General features: G+C 37.5%; 1 protein-coding gene across 2 annotated transcripts in view; it reads left to right on the plus strand.

Moving 5' to 3' along the window:
- The first annotated feature begins 2,908 nt into the window (after window positions 1–2,908).
- Window positions 2,909–14,501, plus strand: part of LOC137020756 (cullin-9) — a 76,207-nt gene continuing 64,614 nt past the window's right edge. For both annotated transcript variants that reach the window (XM_067386745.1, XM_067386746.1), the window contains exons 1-3: window positions 2,909–3,063; window positions 4,973–5,635; window positions 9,747–9,901. In XM_067386745.1, coding sequence (XP_067242846.1) covers window positions 4,978–5,635; window positions 9,747–9,901 — 813 coding nt within the window. In that variant the 5' untranslated portion in view covers window positions 2,909–3,063; window positions 4,973–4,977. The remainder of the gene's footprint in view (window positions 3,064–4,972; window positions 5,636–9,746; window positions 9,902–14,501) is intronic.

Below are 14,501 nucleotides of genomic sequence, written 5' to 3' on the forward strand. Positions count from 1 at the left end.
TGATTCTTGTGTCACAGTTCATAAAACTAAACTGACCTGCTGTAAAATGGACCACTGCAGGTTAGGAGTTGTTTTTGCTGACTTTTTTCACAAACTGACAATTGCAACAGTGCCATCTAGTGTTTAAAAATTTCAAGACAATCTGGTATGTAGATGCAACTGTGCAGCGGCTATATTAAATGTATATTAGGGTGAATCTCATTAAAACATGTCCAGATCACTGTTTAGGATTTTTGTTTTGTTTTGGCATTGGGTCACTTATGACAATTAAACACATTTACCACTAAATTCTCATTACTAAAATCGGTCCAGAATGAGTCAAAATAAAAATTACGTAATTTCCCCCCTACACAATTTTGACAATTTAAAAAGCGTTTCTATATATGTTTATACATATTTACAGTAGGTACTGTATTATTAGTAATAAAGGTACAGATACAAATTTTTAATATTTACAAAAAGTAATGTCTCAGCAATAAAGGGCCCCTATTATGCTCATTTACAGGTTCTTAAATTTTTTTTAGGGGGTCTACTAGAATAGGTTTACATGATTTAATGTTCAATATTAATAATAATTTTACATTGCTGCAGCACTTGTTTTCACCCTCTGTCTGAACCCACTCTGTTTCGATTTGTATAAAACGCCTTCCGACATCAACTCTGCTCAGAGAACATATGGTCCCTCTTTACATAGAGTTAAAATAACACTGAAGCAGAGTTAAAGATAATATGCTGTTTGTGGAGTTGTTTAATCCGATCTTGAGAGATTTAAAGTCTTTTATTTTCAGTTGATTTCATCTAAGACTGTGGCTGGAAGTCAGTTGTAGTTATTGTGTTTCTCTTCAGTGATTCTGCTTGTTAACAGCAGGTGTTCATCACTAATGCTCAATCATCACTTCATTATCTCATTAACTTTAACTCTGCTTCAGTGTTACTTTAACACTATATAGAGAGGGACCATATGTAATCAGAGCAGAGTTGATTTAACTCTGGGGGTTTTGCTGTGCAGTCTGCTCTGATTGGTCAGCCAGCTTTAGTCTGTTATTAGTCTACCATTCACAGCGTGTGTCTGGAATGTAACACCCCTTACCCCAAAACCATGTAAATCCAATAAAAACCAAGGCCAAACACACATAAAACACCTTTTACAAACCAAGAGCAAATTGATCTATTTTAGATTTAATCTATTAAATGCAATTAAATCAGCATACAGATGCACGATTCTGTATAAATTGAGAATCATGATTTGTTTAAAATATAGATCACGATTCTCATACAATTCGGAATTAACTAACCAAAGGGGGGGAAAAAAGAAATAGAAAGAAAAGTAATTTACTAGAATTTCTTCTGACAAGTTGTTAATTGCAGCAGTCTATTTAAAAAATATTTAATTAATTGAATTAATTATTTTTTAAAAATCGGTTTCAATAAATGATGCAATGATTCACTCATAAATATTTCACTTATTTCATTACTGGATGAATGAGCGTTTTTTAACGAATTTCTTGAATGAATGATTCAATGACAAATACATTTTTAACAGTCACTTGTCGACACCTACTGGTGTAATGAATGGATACAATCGTTATATGACGTGCCAAGTTAAAGGTGATTTGCTCGATTTTGATCATTATCAGTGTGAAACGCTTCTCAAACAAGAATAAATGTAGGGCGGCAAGCAAACACGTCATCAGAGAACAGAAGTCGCTACAAGAGGGAGGGAAAGTTATTTTGATTAAAGATTATGGTGTCACATGAATTAAATGTGACACGGAATAAATCATTCATAATAAATACCGCAGTATTCCTCAAAAAAAATGTCTATTTTGATTTCATGTTGACTTAACTCTCTACAGCACAGCATTGCCTTCAGGCATCGGAAACTTTTTTTAAGCCCTATGTTTTGTACATTTTCCTTTAAATTATTATAACCAATTAGAAAGGTCGAGAAAGTACCAAAGAACAAGGTAAGGTGTGGGACTCACTATCAAGCACCATTTAAAGGTGGGACATCCTGTTCTGACACATGGTCACAGGAGCACATGGTGTGAGGAGAAGGCAATATTATTTTCTTTAGTAATCTTATTTTAAATGACATGAACTGTACATAAAAAATATGTGTGTGTATGAAGGTGTAGAGAAGCATTTTGTCAGGTTTTATGAAGTTTTTTTTATTATGCATGTTCAGAAATTCAGTTTCTCTTTTTGTTGCCTTAGGGCAACGTTGTGCGATAAGGGGTACTTCGAGTAGGTTTTGGTCAATATCTCATTGGCCATAATGTAAGAAGGGAAGATGCAGGGTTCCTGGGTATGCAGGAACACCCAAAGTGATGTGCAAAAATTGTAACAATTGTTAGCAGAGAAGAAGTGCTTTTTGAAGTTTTGTACAGAGTGAAATCTTATTACATGAAGTACATTATATGGCATAGCACACTACATGATACAGACCTATGCATGTATCAAATTCAATATATCAATGTCTTTCAAGTGTTTTTCCCTTTTTACTTGATTTTTTTTATTTATTTTTTTATTATTATTAATTTTGATGATAATTTTCTCTATGATTCTGTACAATATTTGGGGGTTGGGAGAGGGTGGGGGGAAAACATTTTTTTTAATCAATAAAATGTTCTCAAATAAACCAAAAAATGATGTGGAATATTTTTTTTCATGTGCCATCAACATGTGTGCAGTACAAGCTGACCTACAATGACCTTCAAAAAGCATAAAATCCATCGAAATATGATGTTGTGAAATGTTTGAGCATGATAAAACACTGATAAAATTATTTACACACACTATAAGGAATAGTAAGTAGGCGGCGACAAATGTAGCTCCTCCACGCCAGCAGATGGCAGTAATGCGTTGCTGCACCCAGACGTTGGCGCATACGCGAGCAGAATTCATACCTGTTCCACAGGAAGTAGCGCTAGACTACACTTAACTGTACAACAGGCAGCAAAAACGACTTCAGGCTGGGCAACGATACGCTACCACGGAGAAGAAAACTCCATCCACCCAGGGGGAAAGTCGAGAAGGAGGGGAGGCCCTGCAACACCGGAGGTGAGTCAAAGCGGAGTTTTGGAGCTGAGTGAGGGCTTTTTATGTCTTTTTAACACAGAGGCCGCATTGACAGCTAGTTGCACCATATGTATCCTGCTAGCGACGCGGCGCAACTAACTAGAACGCCCTAATTATAACGCACGAAGCTGATTCTCGCTTCTTGTACACTATATAGCTTTGTTGTCTGTACGCGTTTCGGTTTGACGTGTCGCGTCACGTTGCCTGCTCGCAGTGTTGATGTTAGCGATAATGCGCACTTGTTTAGCTCAGCTCGTGGCTTTTACCGCATTACAGGAGAAAAAGCAGGGCGGCTTGAAGGGTTTAAACTACTTTAGGTGAGCATAGAGCAGGCCAAGTAGGCTGGTGTTGGTGAAACCTCCTGGGAGAGCGAGTCAAACCCACACGTCAGGCCCGGATGCCGCTGTTTAGCACCGTCGCTAGCGCACTGACAGCAGCTGGACATGTGACATGTAAACTGTGTAAATACAACTTTGAACTTTGTTTGCGACAATAACGGTCGATGCTTGGTTAACGTTAGCAAATTTTAGGGTGAAATATGCCTTTAATATAACACTTTCGGTTTTGGAAATGTTGTATAATGAGGACATATTTCAGAAACATCCCAACCCTTTAGTTCTGTCTTATGTAGCTTGAATTTTCAGGTCTTAAAGGGTTAGTTCACCAAAAATGAAAATTCTGTCATAATTTATTCACCCTCATGTGAAGATGAATGAAAGTCTTGTGGGTTTGGATCAGTATGAGGGTGAGTGAGTGATGATAGTAATTTTAGTTTAGAGCAAAATGTTAATTTAATATGAATGTATTACAGAAACATCCCAACACTTTAATCCTGTCTCATCTAGCTTGAAAATGTCGTGTTAGTTCATCCAAAAATGAAAATTCTGTCATTAATTATTCACCCTCATGTTGTTCCAAACCTGTAAGACCTTCGTTCATCTTCAGATCACAAATGAAGATCTTTTTAATGAAATCTGAGAGGTTTCTGTCCCTCCATTGACAGCTACAAAACTGACACTTTGGCGCTTCAAAAAAAAGTTCATAAAGAGATCGTAAAACTAATATAAAGCAGTTCTAAACTGCTCAATTCATATGGATTAGTGTTACGATATCTTTACGAACTTTTTGAAGCGTCAAAGTGGTAGTTGCGTAGCTGTCAATGGAGGGACAGAAATCTCTCCATTTTCATTAAAAAGATCTTCATTTGTGTTTCGAAGAGGAATGAAAGTGTTACGGGTGTGGAACGACATGAGGGTGAGTAATTAATGACAGAAATTTAATTTTGGGGTGAACTAACCCTTTAATGCTTTTGTCGAACTTTTCAGGTCTTAAAGGGTTAGTTCATCCAGAAATTATAATTTTGTCATCATTTAAAAAAAAGAAATGAAGGTATTTTAATAAAACCTGTGAGATTTCTGTTCCTCGTTAAAAATCAATTCCACTAAAATTTCAAAAACTTCATAAAGCCGTAGAGATCACACTTGTTACGGTTGACCTTCTGTTTGCCATCGATGCGCTCTATCAATGTTTATATTTGGATAAAAGCTTAAAATAGATCTGTTTTATAATATTAAATCATTCTGTCTATTCCTTTTTTGCAATCTATTTTTGAATTTTTGAAGCATCAAAGTTTTGGTTAAATGTACTTTCATTAGAGGGACAGAAATCTTAGATTTAGCTAAAAATATCTTGGTTTGTTGTTCAAAGATGAACAAAAATCTCATTGGTTTGTAACAACATGAGGGTGAGTAATAATGACAGAATATTTGGATGTCTATGCAATATATACAGTGATTTTATTTATTAAGTGCTCTTCATCATTTAGTTTGTGCATGGCATAATAATAAATAATATATAGATATTAAATCACTCTTTTAACTTTTATTCTCAGCTACCATGGTGGGTGAGCGCCGCAATGGCAACCTTCTGGTTCAGCTGGGCCCGAAGCTGCAGGCTTACCCAGAGGAGCTTATCCGTCAGAGGAGGACTCACGACGGCCAAACGGAGTATCTGATTCGCTGGAGCCTGCTGGCTGTAGAAGATAGCAGCAGTTCAGGCTGCAGCAATGAGGCAAGCGGCGGTGGCGGAAGTAGTTCCGGCGGTGGAGGCTCTAGCGGCTCCACTTCAGGAGAAAGCAAGACTGAGAGCATCCTCATGTGGATGTCCACAGAAGACGTGTACGCCAACTGCCCCACTCTACTTGGCAAGCGCAAGGCTGACTCCCAGAGGCCTCTGCTGGAGGAAGAGGAGCGGCCCAGCGGCCAGTTCCCCCCAGACGTCACCTTTGATGAGGGAGAACTGCTGGACATGAAAGACGACGTGAAGAATCTCGTTCGCCGTGCCCGGAAGCAAATGGCCAAGAACAGCGACTTCGGTATAAGCATCACGCACACTATCCACGTGCTGAGCGCCTATGCCAGTATCGGCTCTCTTGTAGGAGTCTTCAAGGAGACCGGTGCTCTCGACCTGCTCATGGAACTGCTCTGCAACAAGGAGCGACAGACCAGACGCAGTGCCGGCAAGATGTTGCGAGCCTTAGCTTCTCACGATGCGGGTAAGTCCTGCATTCTGCAGTCTGTTTTTATTCTCCTGCGGGTATGACTACATTTTGTTAGAAGTCACACTCGTACGACCACCACGTTGCCCAACTGTTGAGAGCTACCATTTCTGTTGCACATAATGCATATAAGAAACATCAAACAGCAAATGAAACGAAAGCGGAACGAAACTGTGTTACTCGTTTGAGCTGTGCGGCACGGACAGTTTATCAGCTCGGACAGTAATGAACAGCGCAACGCAGTGCCAGCTCAGAACAGGCTCTCGCGTACCAATCTCAATCGAAGCATTTGAATTTGCCACAGAATTAACATGGTAGTGCAATCTAGTGGGAAGCATTCAAATTCTGCGAGGTATTCTCTGTTATAAACTACAGGTATCAGATCAAACAGCGCTGAAGTGGAAACCAAAAGAAATATTGAGCCATGAATGAACAAGTTAAGGCTCTCCAGTCCACAAAAAAAATCACCAACATTCATCATGGATTTAATGTAGTAATGCTAGCTTTAACCATGGTTGCAGAAATAGTTGCAGAAATGATGTTTTAACATCATTCATTTCAGGGTTCATGTAAACTTTTGAGAGTGAAATTCAATAACTTTTCAAGGACTTTTTAAAGTGCTTCACACTTTTTCCAACACTTCAGAGCTTTATTTAATGTTTTTTTTATGTGATTTGTAAAACTAAAAGTAAAAAGATGAAGGAAAACTAATGCATGAAGACATGAAATTACCACTATAACCAGTACATGGCAGCAGAGGAGCACTTATTGGCTTATTAGCCATTTCCACTCCATAATATATGAAAAAGTTAGAAAAGTCATAAAGTCTCATGAAAAACAAAAGCTTTTCTTCAAATTGACTGAATTACATAGAAAGCAAGTAAAGAGCACTCCTTTTATAATCACTGAACCTGTCGGTCAGTTCAGTATGGTACATTTAATATGAGTAGAATATTTTTTCCCTATAAAAATAATAGGTTTTTGCATGTCTCAATTCAAGCTCAGTGCTTTACTGTCAAATTTCCAATAAGTAAACATGTAATATTATTAGTAACTGCACTTACTAATGCAAAACTATAGTAATATGATTAAATTAACTTATGATTTATACCCCCCAGCGCTACCAAATCAGGTGCTGACTTGATGCTACATTCTGTAGAACTTAGTGCATCATCACTACGTTTGGCCATCTCCAAGCGATCTCATGTCTGTTGGTTGTGATCTTATGCTGCATCTGAGGAACCATATTGTAGTTGCTGTTTCCAGAGGTTTAAAGTAAAACTATCACTTCCTAGGGTATTTCCCTTGAATGAAAAGTTATTTCCTTGAACTACTGGTAATACTGGTAATGTACAAAAACTAAAAAGTTTTAATGTAAAGTTTTATTTTAAATAGTCTAGTAATTAGGAATAACGTTCTCTTAATATTTTGTCTAATATTGCATTATTTGCATCATTGCATTACAACCATTGCATTTCATCAGTAACGACCTTTAAATATTTTTTTTACAATTATTTAACAGGATGTAAGAACTAAGCCAGTTTGCATTTGTTCAATATTGACTTGAAGCAAAGTCTATTCCAAACAAAGACAGCTGTTTGCAAAAAAGCAGCTCTTCCTTGCCTAGTTGAATTCATTCAGCAAACTTGTTTCCATTGTAGTTTATGTGCCTTCCTCCAATGCTTAATGTGGATTATATATACAATGGAAATGGATTTCTGTAATCACATCTGTAAATAATATTATACATAAACATTTTTAAACAAACTGAAAACAAAAAGTGCTTAAGCTTATGAAACTGAATATTTATTATTTATTTGTTAATGTTGTAAATAATTTGGCTATGTATTTCCTCTTATTCTTGTAGTAACACCGGATATTAAAAGCATGTAAAATTATAAGCATATAAAAATATTTTTGATTAATGAATATGACAAAAACAGGGTATGTCTTGTCTTGCTCCTTGGTTTAAATAAATCATATAAGCATATTATCATGGAGTAAAGTTGTAAGTATGTTCAGAGTGTTAAATGTACTTTCTTTAATTGAAGTCATTTGACTTGTATTCCTTTTTTTCCTTGTATTGATGCAAAACTGCCAAAACAAGGAGTGTCCTCCATGTTTGATTCAAAGCCAAGAGGACAATCTGTCTTTTAGATCCTTTATTTGTCAAGTCTTTTCGCTCTACAAGTTTGAAAGTTTTACACGCATGCTGTTCTCCCACAGTCATGTACATATGGATTGTGGTGAATGGAGCACGAAGCCTAATGTGAACCCTTAAGTAAATACTCACTCTAGACTACAGCACAAGTTTGAAGTCACAGCTTCCCGTCAGTGTGCTATGAGATATTGGGTATTGTGAGTCATCAGTGACGGGCAGAGACAGTGGCTGTCTCAGCGCTCTCAGCATTGGCTGTTGGCAGTGTCTAAAAGGATCCAATTGGAGTTGATGAGATAAAACTGTATTTTTTAGAAGGGGTTCGATTGACTTGGAGAGGCAAAGTCTGTTACTTTTACTGTGGTTTTTTTTTTTCCTTTTTGGAAAAGGGAAATGTGGTAATGGACTCCTTATGAAGGGGGGCTTTCCAGTTCCTCCTCCTCCTCATTCTTTTCACTCTTATTCACAGGATATACTTATTCATCTCTAGTTCCTCTGATTAGGGTGAGGCATTTGTGTCATTCACTTCAGCATGAGGAGGAGGCCACAGGCATGTGGCTCATGTTAAGTTGGGTTCACCCTGTAAACGTGATTGGTAACACATTATACATGAGATATTAGCTAGGTTTGTATATGTATAATATTTATATTTGTAGAAAAAGGTCCCTTTTTGTATGTGTGTGTGTGTGTGTATTCCCTAGTTAGTATATTTCCTGTCTGCCGTCGGTTGTAAAAAAGCTAGTTCCAGCCCAAAATCTAGGCCAGTGGTTGAGCCAGAATTTGGATTGCCAGACTGCTCAAACAAACAGAGCAATGTTTAGATAGTGCTTTAGTTTTTACACATTTCAGTTTTCTTATAAATGACGCTGCATGTTAGGAGATCAAAATTACTATGACCAGTGGCCCACATGTTATTTCTTGTACGTTGTAAAATTCAGGAAGTGGTGTTCTGTACTATACTGAAACTTTGCACCCTTAAGCAGAACGTATTTTGATGAAGAATGTATGTTTTTGCAGAAAGGGGTTTCTGAGAATAGTGAAGAATCAGCACTAAAGTTGCTGGTCAAGTCATTTTGCTGTTGGTGAGATATGGATGTTTTTCTGTTATTTTTCTGACTAATGTGTTTTGCATCATCATACCTAGCCTATCTTTTATTCAGTTGCTTTACACCAGTCAATCAAACGCTTTGAAGAAGTATTAAACAAGACTAATTACTCTGGACAACAGTGGTCAAACTTTATTATTTTTTATCAAGACTTTGAGTTCACCCATCAGATGAAACAGCCCAGTCATGTGTAAATCATGTATTGAATCTTATTTTTTTTTATCCATGAATATAAGAAAAACAAGGTATCTTTTTTGCCTATTTGTTTTTAAATGGGGGAAAAACAAGTGGTGGAAATTTACCCAGACTGATGTGGCATACCCATTTTTTCCAAACATACTGGTAGTGTTTTTTTTTTTTGTTTGTTTGTTTTTTGTTTTGCCACTTTATTCTATTGATTTGCAAAGTTTCTTTGAATTGTCTCTGGTTGTTACAGGCTTATGTTTGTTCCATTAGGCTTATAATGGTGCATTAAACTCTATTGTTTTTGTATTTGTTGTTGATTATTATTATTATATTATTATTATTATTCTTAGTGAGATCAATTTCACTATAACAATAATAATGAAAGTTCAGTAGTTAGTTTATTGATACCTTCTTCAAGAAACTTAATTGCCATAGTAAAACTGGATTACAATCATTGTGATATTACATATACTCTAATGGATGTTCAGGGATTTGATTCTCAGAGAATGATTGAATTAACAAAATGTATACCTGTAATGCAGTGTTAGTTGCTTAGGATAAAAGTGCCTGCCAAATGTGTAACAAAAGTAAATAAAATAAAAAAAAAATAAAAAAAAAAATACTGCATTAATTTAAGATTATATTGTTTGACTTACAGGGAGTCGTGCCTATGTGCTCCTGTCCCTCAGCCAGCAGGATGGCATCGAGCAGCACATGGACTTTGATAACCGCTACACCCTGCTGGAGCTTTTTGCAGAGACCACCTCTTCTGAGGAGCATGGCATCTCCTTTGAGGGCATTCATCTTCCCCAGGTGCGCATCTTCCTTTCCACTCTTTCTAAAACCCAGTGAGGTACCTGGTTGCCTGCTGTCTAGGGCTGCACGATTCATCACACGATACAAAAAGTAACATTGAACTTAAATGTGATTATTGCTTAAACGCTATTCTTAGTGCAATTATGAAATCACAAAGGCTGTGTTTATTTTTCTTTTATGCGCAGCTTGTCAATGAAGTATGGCTCTAAATGCGAATCCATATGGAAGCACTGCGAGTTTGAGTCGCTTATGATGTACATTTGTAGGGCCCTATAAAATCCGTTTTATTTTTTCCCAAATTCCGTTTTATTTTTCCCCAAATTCCATTTTTTACTCCATTTTAATGATTAAATTACATTTTAGTAATCAAAAAGCATGTCTAATTTATTGAAATAATGAATCTTGTCCAATTTACCAACAATTTAATAAAAGTTTAACAAAAAAAATTACTTTTTTTTTTTTTTTTTTTTAGGGACTCACGTTTTATTCTTTCCCCTAAAATTTTATTTTTACCAAATTCTGTTTTCTGGATTCCATTTTAATGGTTTAATTCCATTTTAATAATCAAAAAGCATGTCTAATTAGTTGAATTCTTAAAAACAACAATATTAATTAAATATATGTTTATTAATTTTTTTTTCTTCAGAAGTTCTGTTGTGTATTTAAATTTTTCTGGCAATCAAATGAACGTATACCATTTAATTTATCTTTTAATTATGAAATAAACTTTTTTTTTTTTTTTTTTTTTTTTTTTTTCAATGTGCTGCACAACAGAGATTTACTGTTAAAATTAAAACATGGAAGAAACACTGAGATTATTGTTCAAAATATATTTTAATAATTTATTATTAAATTAATTTATCTAAATTCTACTGTACAACAGTAATATGTGACCCGTCACGGAAACCAGGGACACAAGTCGTCAGCACAACTCTCGAGCAAAATGAGAAAGAAGCATTTTTTTTTTTCAAAATTGGTGATTTTCGTTTTTTTGCAGAATGTTAGTTGAGATCATGAAGAAGCCTTTCCGTGTTTAAGATAGCAGTATTGGTATATTTAAAAGCGTACATTTTGAGGTTGAAATCGGCTTGTTTTTCGGAGATTCTAGCACGCAGTAGGGGCGTGTCATTGTCTGTGTGTATTTCCATACTGGGAAGCGTGGCTACTTATCAGCTAGAGCCGGCCAGAGCGCTGCATAATATCAAAATTCAGTGAAGAATCGTGGCTGTTACACCGAAAATGTTTTGAAGTACATCTTCGACAAGCCGGATGCTTATGAACAAGCGCTCACTGATTCTGAAGACGATCTGAGCGACGATGAAAGCGGCATAATAAGACATTACCTCTCTGGAGTCGGGTAACATGCCGGCGCATTTTGCAGGATTTTTTCACATTGCAGCAAAACAGACTTAAAATACTCCGTCATTTTTAGTCATAGAGACATAAGTAATATATCAATAGAATGTCTTCTTTTATTTGTGTACACTCAAAGTAAAAACAAAATGTTGTGCTTTTTGAAAAATAAAGAAAAATATTAATTAAATACATTTTTATAAAAAAAAATTCCTTCAGAAGTTCTGTTGTGTATTTACATTTTTCTGGCAATCAAATGAACGCATACCATTTAATTTATCTTTTAATCGTGAAATAAACTTTTTTTTTTTTTTTTTTTTTTTTCAAATGTGCTGCACAACAGAGCTTTACTGTAAAAATGAAAAAACGTTGAAATGTTTTAAAACGTGTAAGTCAAATCGGAAACAAACCTTCTGTGTTTATGTAATCTGTATGAAAAGAGAGCCATGTCAGAAGTCTGTGATTCAGCTCATTATCCGCTAATGCGGCCACGCCCACGGAGCCAGCGCTATTCAGACGCAAATTCAGTCAATACATGCAGACATCGTCTCAATCGTGTATTTATTGTCTTGAAAAGTGTTTTGAATAGCCATAGTCTGGCCTCTGATAGTCCAGTTAGTTCCTGGATTGCCTATTCTTCTTTAACAGGCTTCTCAGCTGAGAAAATTTCATTTCATGATTATAGTGACCAAAATGATCACTGTTATCACAGAATCCTGTTCAAAAAGTCAATTCACTAAGTTTTATGTGGAAAACCAGCAAATAACAAATAAAATTAGCATCATTATGTACTTTTTCTTTACATAAACATTAAAATAATTGGATTTTGCATGGATTTTCACTCTCTGAAAATTCAGAGGCTAGTGGCATCATTCAGAATCCGGGAAAGCCTTCCCCTGAAAATGTTTCAGAGTCTACTGGGCCTCATGGCAGCAGCCTCCTCATTTTTCTTGGGTCTATTACAAATATGCAGCCACTACAACACTGGTTGAAGGCTCACGTCCCATGATTCTCAGGGTTACACATGGTTGTACCAAAGCATTGGTCCCCAAATTACCCCAATTGTATCAGTTGGGGGTAGAGCTGGGCTCAGGATCCAGAAGGAAAGTAGTCGTGATGATTGTTTGGGACGCCTTGTGCGACAACAGGCCAGCCTTTGACTCCTGGATGGAACTGATGATGAACTGGCACTTCAGCTGCCTGGAAATTATGCCAGTACTTCTGGCCTTCAAGGAAAGTCAGAAATCGGGGGGCACCATCTCCTTGTCCGACTGGACAGCATGACAGTGGTAGCCTATATAAACCGCGAAGGGGGTCTCTGGTTTTGCCCGCTGAACAAGTTGGCATGCCCCCTCCTTTGGGCATAGTGCAATCTTTGCTCAGGCTCCATGAACACAGTTGCAGATATGCTGTCCCGGAATGAACTGCCTCCGGAGGGGTGGAGACTCCACCCCCAGACGGTTTGCATGATCTGGAGAATTTCCGGGCAAGCAGAGATGGACCTCTTTGCATTGAAAAAAAACTCCCATTGCCCCATGTTCTTTACAAAAGAAAAAGATGCATTAGCCCACCGGTGGATCTCTCTGTGCTTTTATGCCTTTCCTCCGGTAGCTCTGCTCCCTCTGGTCATGAGCCGAATCAGGGAGGACAGATACTCTGTTTTACTCGTTGCACCACTCTGGCAAGAACAGTTTGGCACCCCAACCCGAGTTGTGCAGCCTCCATCTATGGCCTCTTGACAGGAGCCTTCATGCCTTTCCTGGAAGGTCACGAACATGATCTCTGAGGCAAGGGCACCTTCTACCAGTCGCCTGTCTGCCCAAAAATGATCTATTCTTTTTCTGGCCGGTGTTTAGCCCGGATATAGACCCTCTATCTTGCGAGATCTCATTGATACTCTCATTTCTGCAGGAGCTGCTGGATGGTAGACGCACCCCGTCCATGCTCAAGGTTAACTAACTAGGGGTGCATCGAAATTTTGGCCGCTGAAAATTATCGGCCAAATACAACATTTTCAGTTTTTGGCCGAAAGAGGCAGACGGCTGAAAATAGGAGCTGCAAATATATGCCACCCCACCCCTCAATGTCCAGCGCTCAGGTTTTACTCTTTCTCAAGCCATTATCACTGTGCGTTGTGATGCTCCACTCAATATTCTGCTCTATGCTAGGGGTTAAACTGATCGTAGTTCGACACAAATGTGTTTCGCTGATTAATTGCTAATTTTCACATCAATTCGGTACTTGCGTGCTGTTATCGGACTGTGCGCACAGAGGCGTGTTTAACAGCGAATTGAGTCCACTTTTGCATCTTCATGTGTTTGAACAAACATACACATAATTATGTCAAAATACCAGTCTCGGCAAGTAATTCCCATAAACACAGTCTGTTATGTCTTAAGTGAACGAAAGAGTTGAGAAGAAATTGGATGTGTGTCATGGTATATTGGAGCCGTGCATTTGGTCTTAAAGTGACAGCAACTTATAAATACCTGCTGCCAGGTCATTGTTAATCAAACAGCAAAACACATCTTTAACAAAGATTAATCTGTATTTAATTTCTACAGTGATTAAACTACAGTGTTATTTTACATTTAGGCTTAAAGGGTTAGTTCACACAAAAATGAAAATTCTGTCATTTATTACTTGCCCTCATGTCGTTCCACACCCATAAAACCTTCGTTAATCTTCGGAACAAAAATGAAAATATTTTAGTTGAAATCCGATGGCTCCGTGAGGCCTCCATAGCGGGCCTATCAAGATCCATAAAGGTACTAAAAATATATTTAAATCAGTTCATGTGAGTACAGTACAGTGGTACAATATTAACAAGGGCGTAATTTCCACTGGGGACAGGGGGGACATGTTCCCCCCACTTTTAAAAATCCCGTTTGTGTCCCCCCTCTTTCAAACTTGTTTATGATTTTTTTTTTTTTAACCGCACGCCGTCATCGCCACAGAGGAGCAGAACACAGAGAGCCTGCCTGTGTCGATGCGCGCGTTCGCTTCTGCGTCCAGGAGCGTCGCGTGTGCACACTCTAAAAACAGCTCATTGAAAGTTCTAATGAACAAGTATTGCGGTTGCGGCACAGTCAGAGATGAAACTCCGGAAACAGCAACAGATGTCTTTAATGTCGTCATGGATGAAATGAAAGAAGTTGGTTGATTCAATAAATTAGCTCAGGTCAGGATAATCATATTTTCTTTCTACACCTGTTGATGTTAGCGACTGAGCTAACGTTAACAT

This window comes from Chanodichthys erythropterus, chromosome 5 (genome assembly GCF_024489055.1).
Source record: "Chanodichthys erythropterus isolate Z2021 chromosome 5, ASM2448905v1, whole genome shotgun sequence".
Classification (NCBI taxonomy): domain Eukaryota; kingdom Metazoa; phylum Chordata; class Actinopteri; order Cypriniformes; family Xenocyprididae; genus Chanodichthys; species Chanodichthys erythropterus.